The 14,985-nt window shown below is 49.2% G+C and overlaps 1 protein-coding gene across 5 annotated transcripts in view; it reads left to right on the plus strand.

Annotated features, from left to right (window-relative positions):
• The first annotated feature begins 351 nt into the window (after positions 1-351).
• The window catches only part of FAM120A (family with sequence similarity 120 member A), a 92,882-nt gene continuing 78,248 nt past the window's right edge, over positions 352-14,985 (plus strand). For 3 of the 5 annotated variants that reach the window (XM_081802716.1, XM_081802715.1, XM_081802718.1), the window contains exon 1: positions 352-857. In XM_081802716.1, coding sequence (XP_081658842.1) covers positions 384-857 — 474 coding nt within the window. In that variant the 5' untranslated portion in view covers positions 352-383. Of the gene's footprint in view, positions 858-1,071; positions 1,126-14,985 lie in introns of those variants that run through there. The other 2 variants (XM_081802714.1, XM_081802717.1) reach the window with 2 other exon arrangements.

Here is a 14,985-nt window from a genome sequence, read left to right on the forward strand (position 1 = left end):
TGCGCTTCCCCGCCGGGGCCGGGATCCGGACTGGGTGCGGGCCCCGCAGGCCGCGGCACCGCCTCTTCCGCCCTCCGCCGGCCCGCGTGCGTCAGCCTGCGCCGCCCCGCCCCGCCGCCGCCGCCGCCGCCGCCCGCGCGAGGCCGCCTCAGCCTGGCCCGGGCCTCGAGCGGCGCACGGCGCAGGTCCCTCCCGCCATGGCCCTGGGAGGCGGCAGCACATGGCGGCCGCAGCGGCCATGAGCGCGCCCGCGGCCCGCCCCGGCCCCCCCTAGAGCCCGCCGCCGCCCCGGCCGCGCCACGGCCCCGCCGCCCCCGGCCCCGCCGCCCCCGGCCCCGCCGCCCCGCCGCCCCGCGCCCGCCGCCGCCGCCGCCGCCGCCGCCATGGGCGTGCAGGGCTTCCAGGACTACATCGAGAAGCACTGCCCGAGCGCCGTGGTGCCGGTGGAGCTGCAGAAGCTGGCCCGGGGCAGCCTGGTGGGCGGCGGGCGGCAGCGGCCCCCGCACACGCCGCTGCGCCTGCTGGTGGACGCCGACAACTGCCTGCACCGCCTCTACGGCGGCTTCTACACCGACTGGGTGAGCGGCGGCCAGTGGAACCACATGCTCGGCTACCTGGCCGCGCTGGCCAAGGCCTGCTTCGGCGGCAACATCGAGCTCTTCGTGTTTTTCAACGGCGCGCTCGAGAAGGCGCGGCTGCACGAGTGGGTCAAGCGGCAGGGCAACGAGCGCCAGACGGCGCAGCAGATCGTCAGCCATGTCCAGAACAAGGGCACCCCGCCGCCCAAGGTCTGGTTCCTGCCGCCCGTCTGCATGGCGCACTGCATCCGCCTGGCGCTCATCCGCTTCCACGTCAAGGTGCGGCCGGCGGGGGCCGGGGTGGGGGCCGGGGTGCGGGCCGGCGGTGGGCGCGGGCCGCGCTGCGGCCGGTCGGGGCCGGGGGCCGGGGGGTCAGAGGGCGCGGGGGCCGCAAGATGGACGCGCGGCCTGGAGCCCCGGGCGCGCGGGGCGCGGCGCCCCCGCCCGGCATCGCGGGGGTGCCCTCCCTCCCCGAGGCGGGCGGGTCGCCGGCCTGAACTTGCGCCGGATGCTCCCCTCGCGTGCGGCGGTGCCCGCACAGCAACAGGTTTTCCGTGCGGGCGACAGGAAGGGGTCCCGAGCGGGGGCGAGGGGGACCGCGCGCCGCTGTCACCGCGTCCAGCGGGGCTCGAGCCGCCCAGGGCCTGCCGAGGTGGCTCCGCTTTTGAGAACACAGGGCTGTGTCCAGGTTCCCTCTAAGAGGACAGTGTTCGGAGAAATTGTCCGGTTTCTGTGTGCGTTAGAATTCACGGAACTGCAAGATTGGACACGATGGCATTTTGTTAGTTCTGTGACTTGGCGTCTCGGGTTTGGTGTGTCTGCTGTGAAAGGTGCAGCTCAGAGTCAGGGCAAAGGGGATGTGCGTCCGAGTCTCCGGGATTGGGGTCTCTGCACAGGGAGGACTCGGCCCCTTTGGGCCGTGCACGCAGGTCGTCAGAGCTGCTGCTGCCGGCCGCTCCGCTGCCCCTTTGGCACACGGCTCCTCGCTGAACCGGGGCCAAGGACGGCTTCAGGACCCAGCAGCCACTGCAGAGATAACATGCAAATCAATGACCCTCGACTCCAGTTTTGATTGCTTCCTTTTTCGTTGTTTTTTGTTAAAAATTTAGGGGTCTGTTTTGGTTTTTTGGCTGCTGCCACTGTGTCTTCCAACTTGTTTGCCATTATTTCTGCTTGAAAGTGCTTAAGCTCAAAGTTTGTGAAATTCACTCTTCCTGTCTGCCTGAGCTGAGATGGTGGTGGGAAAGCCTAAAGTGATAGCGGAAGTCCCGCCCCGGTCCTGTTGCGATTGGTGACAGGGCTTCTAAGTCTGCGGGTCGTGGCGGCTGGGAGAGCGGGGATTGGTCTGTGGGCCTGGCCCAAGCACAGCCAGTCCCCTGGGAGTTTGGGTGAGAGCCTGGCGCCGCTGGCATTTTCTGCCCTGGAGCCCGGGCTCCCGGGGAGGTAAGGCGGCGGCGATTGCCAGCGCCTGTCCACCTCCCGAATATTTGAAAAGGTATTCGGAGCTGGAAACTAGCACCGAAAAGGCAGGATGAGCTTTCTGGTCAAATGACTTTCAAAGGAACTCTGTAAATATTATGCAGGATTAGATTCAGGGTGTGCACAGTCTCTGTATCTTTTGAAAGAACTCCTGAGTTCTTTTCTAACTATAAAGAAGTGTCTTTACGTTTATCTCTGCACCTCTCTGTGTGGTTTACCTACTAGGTGCTCAGAATTTTTACCAATGTGTGAGTGCTTGGAAACTAGATTTGAGATGATTTCTCCCATTGAGGTTTCCAGACACAAGATGATTTTTTACATGACTGTTTTGCTTTAGGTAAGCTTTTAGCTCCTGGTACGGAAGCATAGCACAGTGCTAGTCGCACAGATTGATACAGTCAGGGCTCGGTTACCCAGTGCGCGCTTAACCTGGCAGCCTCACCTTTTTGGAACACGTCTAAGAAATTTAGCTACTAGAAATTTCTAAGCTGCCAAATGGGAGGTCAGGAAGTTTTGGTACAGTGACCTGAAAAGAAAAAACAAAGCTTTCTTTTTCCTCACTGGAGAATCAACTCCTCTCCTTCTCAGATTTGGTTCTGAGAAGCTTGGTAACGCATTTCTAAACTCAGCGTGAGAGAAGGGTGCAGAGGAAAGTCGCCCGAGTCAGGAGCGCCATTAATAGCAAGAAGTGACACTTGGTAAGAGAGAAGATAAAAAAAAAAACAAAAACAGCTGTAAAAACCAGACATAATTCTGTGGCCTATCGGGAAGAATCAGGAAAACAATCCTGTGTACTTGAGTAGCCCCCGAGGGTGGCACAGTGTTTATTCTGCAAGGATGATTTTGAGTCAGAAAAATTTATGTTCAGTGATCCCTAAGGGAATGAAGCAGTGTGTACTTTTTTTAAGACATGTCCATTAAAACGGTTAAGTAAATTAAAACCATGATAATATATCACCGTATGCCTGTTAGAATGGCTAAAACAAGCGTTACCAACAATACTAAGTGCTGACAAGAATGCTAAGCATCTGGAAGCGTGTCACATGCCTGGTGGGAATGCAGGCTGGCACACAGCGTTAAGTATGCATTTACCATGTGCTCTGGCAGCGCTGCTCCAGGGTAATTACCCAGTGAAACTTTTGTTCACACAAAGACTGTACTTGAGTGTTCATAACAGTTGTATTCATAACAGCCAGAACTGGAAACAGCCAAAATATCCTTCAGTAGGTGACTAAACAAATGGGTCCGGCCATGCTGTGCTGTCCTACTCATCAGCAACAGGAAGTTTTGGTACAGGCAACTCGTGGGTTGAATCTCCAAGGCTTTATGTTGAGCGAAAGAAGCCAGGCTTAAAGGTGTGATTCTCTTAATGTGACATTCTCATGACCAGGTCAGTGGTTGCCAGAGGGCAGGGGTCAGGGGAGGGTGCGGGGATGGAGCTTTTTGGGGTGATGGAACTGTTATGTACTCTGATGGTGGTGGTGGGAATGCATTTTTTTTTTTTTAAGATTTTTTAATCTATTTTTTGACAGAGAGACAGCAAGAGAGGGAACACAAGCAGGGGGAGTGGGAGAGGGAGAAGCAGTCTTCCCGCCGAGCAGGGAGCCCGTTGTGGGGCTCGATCCCAGGACCCTGGGATCATGACCTGAGCCCAAGCAAGGCGCTTGACGACTGAGCCACCCAGGTGCCCCGGGAATGCATTTTTAAAACCTTAGAACTACACATCAGAAGTAAATAAAAGTTAATTTTACTGTGTGACAATCAGTAGTTTTTTTCTACAGTATTATGTAAAGTTGACAAAGGAATTGCCAAAATTGACGTGAAATGTCACTATATGCCATGTTGGGTCCATGAGGCATGTGTCTTATAAAAATCTACCATCTTGTTGGCCTTCTAGGTTTCTGTAAACTGGCAGAAAGGCTTACTTTCCTGTCAGCTTTGCTTAGAGAAATCTTTTTTGACTTCGAAGAGTATGTCTTTGGTAGAGGAATAATTGTAATTTTTTTGGTACAGTAATAATTATATTTCTTTAACCATTAGGAGTTGGCCTATGAATCGGCTAATTTTGTTCAGGTCACTGAACTGCCTGGCCTGAGCTTGGCCTCTGCCAGTTACTGGGAGTGTTTCCTCTTGTGTGCTTTGAGTCATCACAACCTTTGTAACTTCAGGGAGGGACTGATATTTATTTAAAAATCTTCGTGGCATTAAATCCCTGGAGCTTTCCTAAATGTTCCTGTCACAGGACTTGAGTCGGTGCGGGTTTATAATGAAGACCTTCAGATCTTCCCGAGTCGGTGCTCTGGCATATTTACTTAGGTCTGACATAATAAAGCCGTGCTCCTGCTTTACGTCAGTGGAAGTCTGTGAGATTTGGCTGTGGCTTGAGATTTTGGGATGATGATGCGTACCCGATGGGGCAGGGACTGACTTGTCGGGTGCCTGCCCTCGCTGGGCCCTTTCACGGCGTTGTCTCATTTGGCCAGCACAGGGTTTTGTTACCCATTTTATATAGGATGAGACAGGATTGCTGAGTAGGCTACATCTGGGGACAAGTAACCAGTAACCTTCTCAAGGAGGAAGTGCCGAGCTGAAGGCAAAGTTCAGTTGCTTTGTGTAAGAATGCCTCAGGGGTGTGCCTACCTGCACTTCACTCCCAGGTCAGATCCGATAGCACAGTGCCTCTGCTGTGTTTTCCAGCTACAGGGGGAGCGGCACGGTTTCTATCCAGGAGAGGCCAAAAACTAGTAGTTACACTTTGTTCTCTAAGACCTTGAATTGACCAGGGTATACTTCGGTTCAAAATTGACCACATTACAACCAAAACCAGCCACCCATGTAAAATACTTATTTTAAAATATTTATTATCTTGCAGTGTACCAATTTTGGACTGGCTTAACTCAGCCTAATGTCTTCAAGATTCATCCATGTTGTGACATTGTGTTAGTTACCCTCCTTTTTAAAGACTGCATAATATTCCACAGACCACATTTGGTTTATCCATCCATCTGTCCATGGATGCTTGGGTTGCTTCCCCTTTTGTCTGTTGTGAATAATGAGTCATGCTACTATGAACTTGGGTGTGCTCTGTTTGAGCCCCAGCTATAGTTCTTTTGGAGATGCCTAGAAGTGGAATTGGTAGATCATATGGTAATTCTGTGTTTAATTTCTCGAGGAATTGCCATACTGTTTTCTGTAGCAGCTGCCTATGTATGTTTTGTATTATACATTACACAACAAATTATGTACTATCACCATATGGTTTTAATTTTTAACATTAATGTGATCACACAATACATTATTCAGCAATTTGCTTTTTTAAATAAGGATGTAAAAAATCTTTTTATGTTTATATAATTCTAATTCTTTTTAATGCCTGCACAGTGTTCCATAGTTTATCCAAGCCCCTGCTAATGGTGCACACACAAACTTGGTAGATCCAAGAGTGTGCATGTTTTAAAAACCTTATTGGACTGTAGAGCCAGCATTATCAGACTTCACGTTTTTGAAGAAAGCCAGGAATCCAGACTTTTATTTGAAATTATCCCATTTAAAAAATACTATTTAAGCCAAACAAAATAGGCTGTGGGTTGGATTATGCTCTTGAGCCCCCGATCTGTGGTTTCAGCACTGATTTCTATAACATTCATCACCATGTCTATATCTCTTCCCTTTTCTTGAAGTTAGACTGATCAAAGCCAGCATTTCTCCTTTGTCTGCCTTATTGAACCCTTTTCGATGATCAGAGTGCTTCTGTTTCCTGGAGCTACTGAAATAAGACTTCCCATAATTGCCACTGTTCTCCACTACATGCTCTTCCTTCTCATAATCGCAGCATCACCTCTTTGAAGTTACTGCTGTCCACGTGTGCACACAGCTTCTGACCAGTCCCACGGCCTGCTCGCAGAGACTTGTTGGGCCGTTGGTGTTATGTGCTTGACACCGTGTCTCCTGACCCCCATTTAGCACACAGCTGACCACTCAGCACCCCCTTCCTGCCTCCTATCCCTCACATCAAGTGGCCATTGTGTTTGTGCTTTAGCCACCCCAGAGTGGAACCCTGTAATTAGCGGGAAACTTCACCGTTAAGACTTTGAAATGCTGTCTCCCTTCTGTAGCCCCAACCCCTTCTAAGCTAGTCTTCATTCTTATTTCTGTTCCATCCTCTGTGCACTTGGGCTCCTCGGATTTTGCTTATAACCTTCACTGGTTTGAGCCTCGTCATCCACTTCAGGGTCACACTCCTGGCCCCCTAGAGTCGTCGTGTTGCCCCCTCCCCCTGCATTTCATGACCCAGCCTGCTGGTCCCTCTGCAAGCCCAGCAGTCTCCCACGTGCCCTTCCTCACTCCAGTACCCCCACCATGTGAACTCTCCAAGTGGAGCCTATAGGCCGAATAAGTGATTGTGCAAACCCCTTGGTGGTTGTGAAACCAAATTATTGGGTATTTACCAGCATTTAGAAAAAATGATATGGAATAATAAAACAGAGCAAAAAGTACACTGCTAGACTTACACTAAGGGTACCATTTTATTCACCAGTGTCTAAGTGTGGGCAGCCGTCAGAATTGTATCTCATCTGACTGGGCCCCACACCTGCTGCCTCACTGGTGGAACTCATCCTGCACACCTTGTCGGTGCAGCCTGCGGGCTCCTCAGGTTAGTCAGTCCTGCCGGCAACTTGAACAAAACCATTAATCCAAACTCTGTACTGAGGTTCAGACCCTCCTGAACTGAGCTCCTTCCACCTGCCCGCATGGCTCACAGTTCCTCTGCTCTCCTTTGTCAGCGCTTCAGCCATTCCACTCCCTGCTTCCCCAGGAAACGTTCAGCTTCCCCACTCTGTTCGTGTTGCTCCTTCTTGTCCAACTACTCACTTCTGCTGGTCAGGATTTTGCTCATACTTTAAAGTCCGTGTCAGGTGCCAGCTTCCTTCATGGAGCCCCTTTTTTTTTTGTAAAGATTTTATTGATTTATTTGAGAGAGACAACATGAACAGGGGGAGGGGCAGAGGAGAAGGAGAAGCAGACACCCCATTGCTGCATCGTAGGACCCTGAGATCATATCATGACCTGAGCCAAAGGCAGACGCTTACCTGACTAAGCCACCCAGGCGCCCCACATGGAGCCTCCTCTGATGATCCCACAGGTTGGGCCAGGCATACGCACGGTGTACCTGTGCATCTGTGCTTCCTGGGTTCTGCTTTGTTACAACTCCCTGTGTGTGCATCCCCAGCTGACTGGAAGCTGCTTGAGGCTGGGGACTCAGGTTACTCCTCTTGCATATGTGTAGTGTAGGTACTTAACTTTTTAATCAGATATTTGCTTTGTTCTTTTTATATAGACAGACACATTGAATTATTTTCTTTCAACACCTGGATCAGTGGCCATTGTGTAAGATTTATTTTCTCACCTTATATTCTTGATACTCTCTTTTCTGACTGGTTCCCAGTTGATGATTCATCTCCCCTTTAGCAAAATTGAGTACCTGTTATTGGCCAGGCATTAAGGCAATCTGTTAAAGAGATTGCAAAGAAAAAAAGAAGTCTCAGCCTATTACATAGCCTGGCAGCCACAGTCCTTGCTAATGATGCACACTAACGTCGTCATCTGAAGGAAAAGTAAAACCTCTATCTTTGACAAGTAGGAAGTTACCTCTTGGAGCCAAGTGCTTAGGCTTCCTAAGAAGACAGGTTGATGGCACAAAACCCTCTTTTTATTATTATATATTCTTAATTTTATTTTTTTAAATTGTGGTGAACTATAACAAAAATTTTACTGTTTTAACCATTGTTAAGTGTACAGTGCAGTGGCATTAAGTACATTGACACTGTCGTGCAACCGTCCGCACCGTCTGTTTCCAGAACTTTCTCATCTTCCCAAACTGAAACTTTGTCCCCACTAAACACCCAAACTGAAACTCTATCCCCCCCCACCCCCCCTCCTAGCCCCTGGTGCCCACTACCTACTCTGTCTTGGAATTTCACTGCTGTCGGGACCTCATGTAAGTAGAATCGTACAGTATTTGTCCTTTTGTGACCAGCTTATTTCACTTAATATAGTGTTCTCAAGGTTCATCCATGTTTTGTAGCAGGTGTCAGGAGTTTATTCTTTTTCAAGGCTGAGTAATATTCTACTGTGTCTATACACATTTTCTTTATCCATTCATCTGTTGATGGTTGCTTCCACCTTTTGGCTGTTGTGATAATATTATTATGAGAATGGGTGTACAAATACCTGTTTAAGTTTCTGCTTTCAGTTCTTTTGGTATATACCTGGAAGTAGAATTGCTGGATCATAGGGTAGTTCTCTGGGTAATTTTTTGAGGAATGGTCATACTGTTTTCCACAGCAGCTATGCCCTTTTGCATTCCCACCAGCAGTGTATGAGGCTCCAATTTCTTCACCTCACCAACACCTGCTTATTTATGTTTGTTTATTTTTTTGATAGTTGCGCCCTTTTGCATTCCCACCAGCAGTGTATGAGGCTCCAATTTCTTCACCTCACCAACACCTGCTTATTTATGTTTATTTTTTTGATAGTAGCCATCCTTATGGGTTTTGAATGATATCTCATTGTGGTTTTGATTTTCATTTCCTTTATGATTAATGAAGTTGAGAATCTTTTCATGTGCCACTCACTTATTTTGAAAAATTATTTTTCCTTCTAAGACCACTATAATCAGTTCTTATAGAATAGGCAAGAGATGTGTAAGGTAAGAAGCTCTTCAGCTCTGATTCCAGATTTCTCAGGGGGAGAGACTTAGTTTTTAGAGACATCGCTAAAATATGTCATAACTTGAAATTGCCCTTTTAATGTTGACAACAACAATAAAAATCTTCCACCAAATTGGAGTTGACTTTTATGTCCTCATTCCTCTGTTGGACTCGAGCAGGAGTGAGTAGCTTGAGTAATCTCACTCACCCAGGACCTGGCAACTAGAGTTCAAGATCAAGGTGTCATTTTTTAAAAAAGCAAAAGAATTTAGGTCGACTCCTATCCTCTTACGTTCAGGTTAACTTACATCTTTTAAATCTCATAAGTGGCTGGAGGGTGTGTCACATTATTCCCTGAGCTGGTGTAAAACCGTTCTAAAGAAAAACCTCACAGTATTTTTTTTCTTGATGTCGGAAAATCTATTTATGACAACTCATAGTGTTTCAGGTCCCATATGTTTGAAAAGTATGAAGAAGCAGATCCTTTCTTCTGCAGCTTTCTTAAAGACAAATGGTAGCCGATTTTTATCAGCGTTTGTTATTTATGAAGGACTGAACTGTTTACATGCAGTTGCTCGTTAACCGTTGCAGCTGCCCTTTGAGGTGTAGGGATGGTGTTACTTTTGCAGATGAAGAAGTGGAAGTGCAGAAAGTGTTAAAGTGGGCAGTGGGGTTCACCCCCCTGGCGCCAGAGACAGAAACCTGCCTTTATGGCGTCTGTGGTCTCGGGGTACCAGCCTGGGGTTTTCCTTACTGAGGCCGTGCAGAATTTCAGGTTTGGCTCACTCTCGGGGAGGGAGGCTTTACCCCTCTACTACCGCTTGTAGGAAAGTGGGTCTCAGGGCTTCAAGTTTTTAGCTTGAAATAATCATCCCAGTATCGTATGTCATAGTTTTCCCTCACTTCTAAAATTAGAATTAAGAACCAGGTGTACCGATTTCGTTATATTCTGCCCAGTTTGCCCCTGGAGCTGGAGGCCAGGGAATCAGAGAAGCAGGGTGCTGTCCCCGGGCAGCTTAGGTGGGAGGCGGGCCCCAGAGCAGAGGGCTTACAGGCCTGGAGAGAAGATGCTCAAAAGAGAGGGACAGCCAGTGCCTGTCAGACCCTGCTTCCCTGAAGCCTAACTCTGACATTCACTTTTTACCTTTAATTGAATAATTGCCTTTCAAGTCCTGTTTTGACGCAGCCTAGACCCTTTTCCTGTCCCCAGCCAGACCTTGCACCGACCCAGTCCCAACACTTGCTCTTTGAGGTGGTGCTCGTCTTGAGGTGTTGTCCCGGGGCCCTCTGGCCAGGGGACTTGGTTCATTTATTCGCAGGTCTGTAGTGGCCCAATCTCACCTGCAGTGGGCTCTCCTGCTTCCTGAAGCCCCACGATCTGCGGAGAGATGTGTTTTCACATAATAGGATCTTAGACTGTGCTGTTCATGCCTGTTAATGCTGTGTTCACCTGGTGAAGTAGCTTAAAATAGTCTTCCAGCTGGTGTCTTGTAGACTGTTGATTTTTTTCTTTTTTAAAATAAACTTAACTGTGGAATAATTTTAGGTTTATAGAAAAGTTGCCAAGATGGTACAGAGGGTTCCCGAATATCCTTCACTCCGCTTCTGTGCACGGTAACAGCTTGTGAGCGAGCGGTTATCAAAACTAAGAAGCTCGCATTGATGCGGTACCATGAGCCTCACTGTGTTCTTCATTCAGTTCTTTTTTTTTTAATTTTTTTTTAAAGATTTTTATTTATTTATTTATTTGACAGATAGATAGAGAGCACAAGTAGGCAGAGAGGCAGGCAGAGGGAGAGGGAGAAGCAGACTCCCCGCCGAGCAGGGAGTCTGACGCGGGGCTCGATCCCAGGACTCCAGGATCATGACCTGAGCCGAAGGCAGACACTTAACCCACTGAGCCACCCAGGCGCCCCCTTCATTCAGTTCTTCTTTTTTTTTTTTTTTTAAAGATTTTATTTATTCATTTGAGACACAGAGATACAGAGAGAGAGGAGAGAGAAAGCATGAGCAGGGAGAGAGGCAGAGGGAGAGGGAGAAGCAGGCTCCTCACTGAGCCAGGAGCCCGATGTGGGGCTCGATCCCAGGACTCTGGGACCATGACCTGAGCTGAAGGCAGACGCTTAACCATCTGAGCCACCCAGGCACCCCCTTCATTCAGTTCTTATCCCTCCTTCCGCCGGGGTTCTTTTAGGCTCCGTGCCCCGATCTTGGTTGCCCTGTGGCCTTCAGGTGTCCCATCTCCTCAGGCCCCTCTGGTCCAGGACAGCTCCTCAACCTCTGCTTCTTTGGTGTCCTTGGCACTTTGGGTTACTGAGCAGGTATTTTGTGGGCTGGCCTCCGGTTTGGGCTGCCTGATGCTTTCTCATGTTTTGGGGAGAATGCCCCAGAGTTGCAGTGCCCTTTGTCACACCATACCGTGGTGGAGTCGGCAGGCATCTGCTCTGTGACACGACTTCATCCCGTTGCTGGTTTGCTTCTTTGGAAGTGGTCCTTTGGGCTAGCCCCCTCTCGGGGGGACGGTGGGGGTGAGCTTTAGCTCCAGGGAGGGATTTCACATTATTGTTGGAATTCTTGTGTAGGGCAGACTGTGTTTATGTAATCATTTGTCTGGACTAATACAGGCTCGTGTATTAGTTTTATACTTTGGGTGATAACCTTATGTGTCCTTTATTTTGTTGCATAAATTATTCTAGCTTTGGCCATTGGGAGTCTCTCGGGGGGGGGGGGTTTCCTGTGTCCTGGCACACCCCTCCTTCGTTTTGTGAGCACCTCCTTCCTTTCTGGCGCTACAGAGACATGCCCTAGGACCGTCTTGGATTTCCCTGCCCTGGCATCACCCATTTTTCTCAAGGGCCCTGGTTCCATTTCGTGGAGAATGGAATTTAGAAACCACATCAGAGCGCGGGTGTTCTCACTCCTGGGGTGTCGCTGCTTTTCAGCTGTCAACAGCGGGGAGGTGTGTGTGTACACACGTCACCTCTGATGATTTCTGTGCCTGTCTGTGTTGTCACCTACACATCAGTTCATAGGACGTCTCCATGGCTAAGCTGGCACCATAGGGTCGTGCCAGCCTCCTCCTTTTGCCCATGTGTAACCCCGTTCTCTGATGGTGAGACACCTGGCTTGTCCACCATTCATGATGTGGTCTCAGCGCTGTCACCTGCACCCCTGTGCCCTCGAGATACACATTACCAGGAGAGGTCAGCATCTGTGTGGTGCCTGTCCTCAGAAGTCTGACCTTCCATTCAAAACATTGTTCTCCAAAGTTACCTAGGGCAGCAGCCCCCACCCCACTCAGAGAGGTCATTTCAGACTTTTCTAGTACAGTTCTGTACCTTAGCCAGTCTGCATTCATTCCTGGCCCCCAGATGTCCCGGCTGATTTGTTTTTAATTTGCATACGTTAAAGTTCATTCTCCGTGTGAGAGGTGTAGTTGTGTGAGTTTGGACAGTGCATACGTCATGTGTATCCACCACCTACATCCCCAACTCTGAACTCTGGCCTCAGGGTTTTGTGGTAACGGACCACCACGCGTCCATTACCCGCCCACCGGGGGAGGATCGTGTCTGTTACCTTATGGTTTTAAGGCCATGTTGCCTTTCCTCAGGTAAAGGTGGGAGAGAACACCAGAAATTTGGAAGTTGAAGGAAACTTAAAGACCCATGAATTGTACATTCCTGGCTGGGCAGGTGGGCGCCAAGCCAGAACTGGGACCTAGGCGTTCTGGTTCTGTCCCCTTTGCCGGCCCTCAGGGTGCCTGAGGTGGGAAAGATGAGCAAGACAGGGGCACAGGTCAGCCCACCTTGACTCGAGCCTTGAAGTCCATGCTCTCACGGGCTTGATTCCTCCATCTTTTGTTTTAGGACGTTAATGCTAGTGGGCAGCTATTTGTTTAACGCTGGGTGTGCTTTGAGGGAGGATTAAGGTATTGTTAATCATTTGCAAATTAGTGTTGTAGTGAATTAATAAGAGCTCATTCACTTTGCTTTTTAATGCCAACTGAAACCAGATGTTCTGAAAGAACAGGGAACTGTGCTTGGGATGGCGGAAGGAGGCGATGGTGGAGAGCCCCAAGTCCGCCCTCTGCGAGGCCCTCTGCCTGCTCCTTCTGCTGGATAGAGCAGATCTCACCCATCTGTGCAGGTAGCTTAAAGACTCCTGGGGCCCCGTAATGGGGCCCCCAGTGTTCTTCTTTCTTTTGGAATTTACCATGCCAGATGCCAGCCTAGACCCCTGGTTGGCAGATGAGTAAGTGCATGCCTTGTCATCCTTGGGGAAGGAAGAGCGTCTGTCCCCACTATGGTGACACTGAGGAGGCCAGGGTGGGTGTGGCTTATCCTAGTGCTGCTTCAGCGTTTTTATTCATTTTTTTTCCTCTAAGGAAGTTTTCGTTAAGCTTAATTGCACCGTCCTGACACAGCTGTTGGCGTTTGCTGTGTCCCTTCCAGTGTTTCCCCACCGACGCAGCTTCGCGCTGCTCTGTGTACAGGGGATTGATTCTGAACAGTTTGCTTAGTGTTTTGTCGAAAGCTTTTCCCCGTGTTTCTGCACAACACTGCGGGCTGCTGTGTTTGCCCAGCTCCTGGGTGTTAGCTTACGTTCTCCCACGGGAACCTGCTCTGACCCTCTGACACTCCCAGCATTTGTCACCGGTGCTGGTTTCTTAGGCTCCGTTTCCTGGAGTGAGATCACCGGGTCAAAGGGCACGAACGTTTTAAGGTTCTGGAAGTATAATGCCGATTGTTGTAGGACTCTGAAGCCTTCCTTGAGAACCGCCAGATGAGACCCCATCCCTGCTTCCTCCGAGTTTACCACTGCCACCTCCCCGCTGTGCTCACCTCGGGCCAGTGCACCTGCCCTCCCCCTGGGGCCCTGGTCGTGGGCCCTCATAGCGGGCTGGTCCCCCTCCCCCGCTCCCCTTCCCGGGTGGCTGTGAGGCGTGCAGCCTGGTGACTGGCACAGGGGCGCTCAGGAAGGATGACGGCCCCGGCTGCAGCGTCCTGGGAGAGGGGTTTAATAAACTCTGTCACAAACGTACATACCAGGTGTGCGGTGTGCAGCTCCTGCACTTAATTCTGCCCCATCTCCACAGGGCGCCTGGCTCTGGAGCAAGTTGCCATGCTGCCTTTTCTGGAACTCCTTGGAGGGGTGGGGGGTGAGGGGTGGTCACTCACAGTCTCCTTTCGTTTCAGGGCTTCTGGGGAGATTGTGCAGATTTATGATTAAAGTTGTCTGGACGACAGCCAGGGTTTGCTGTGATTTAGAAATGTTTTAAGACGTTGCTGTCATTATAAAGTTGTGCATCCTGAAGTGGGGGGAGGCGGGGGCTTGGGCTGGGAGAGGTGGAGCTGGCCTCACTTCAGAATTTTCTTAAACTGTACTTTTCTGTTTTAGTGAAGGTACAGTGTTTTTAGATAAGGGACGAAAGTGCATTTTTCTATTCTAAGAAATAGAAATAAATTGACTAAATGTTTATATTTTTCTTATGAAGTAAAATGTTTTTATAAAAGTATTAAGAGAATGCAGGAAATTACTTTTCCTTTAAATAGCATTTTTAAAGGGTTTGCCCTTGCTTCTAAGTGAGATTTCATTATAACTAACTTTCCAACAAAATACGGTGACCACTTGTCCTGTGAAATTCAGTGAGAAATGGGAGCAACTCCACAGTGTGCCCAGCCAGTGACCCCTGAACACTCGTACTTACTGTTTGGATGTGATTTAGTTTTGACTTTAATTCAGTATAGCCACACATTGGACAGTATAGTTCTAAACACTTATATTTAAGGCACATGTTTTTCAACTTTAGGGCTCTTTGGGGAGTTAATTTTCTACCGTTAGCTGAGTCACTTGATTTAATTTAAAAATCTGTTTTCTCAAATACCTTATCTATTGTAGAAACAAAAAATCTACCAGATTTCAGTTGGTTGAATGAATTTGGGAAATAGGAGAAGAATTGATTGTCTTTGACTTTATATATTTTAGGAAAGTGTTTTTCAAATGCCTTTTGGTATGTTTTGGGAGTAGAAAGATTCCTAGAGCCTTTTACTTTTCCACGGGTGTTGCCCGCTGTCCGCCCTTAGGATGCTACGTTCCCCGAGATTCCTGGGTCTCCGGGATACCTGCGGCGGACCACTCACCCTGGGAGAGTTGGGACAAGGAAAGAAGCTGCAGCTTTGTAGTCTTCATCACTAAGCAGGCAGTGAGTTTCAGCCTGG

This window comes from Leptonychotes weddellii, chromosome 14 (assembly GCF_054177405.1).
Source record: "Leptonychotes weddellii isolate Sample4059 chromosome 14, ASM5417740v2, whole genome shotgun sequence".
Classification (NCBI taxonomy): domain Eukaryota; kingdom Metazoa; phylum Chordata; class Mammalia; order Carnivora; family Phocidae; genus Leptonychotes; species Leptonychotes weddellii.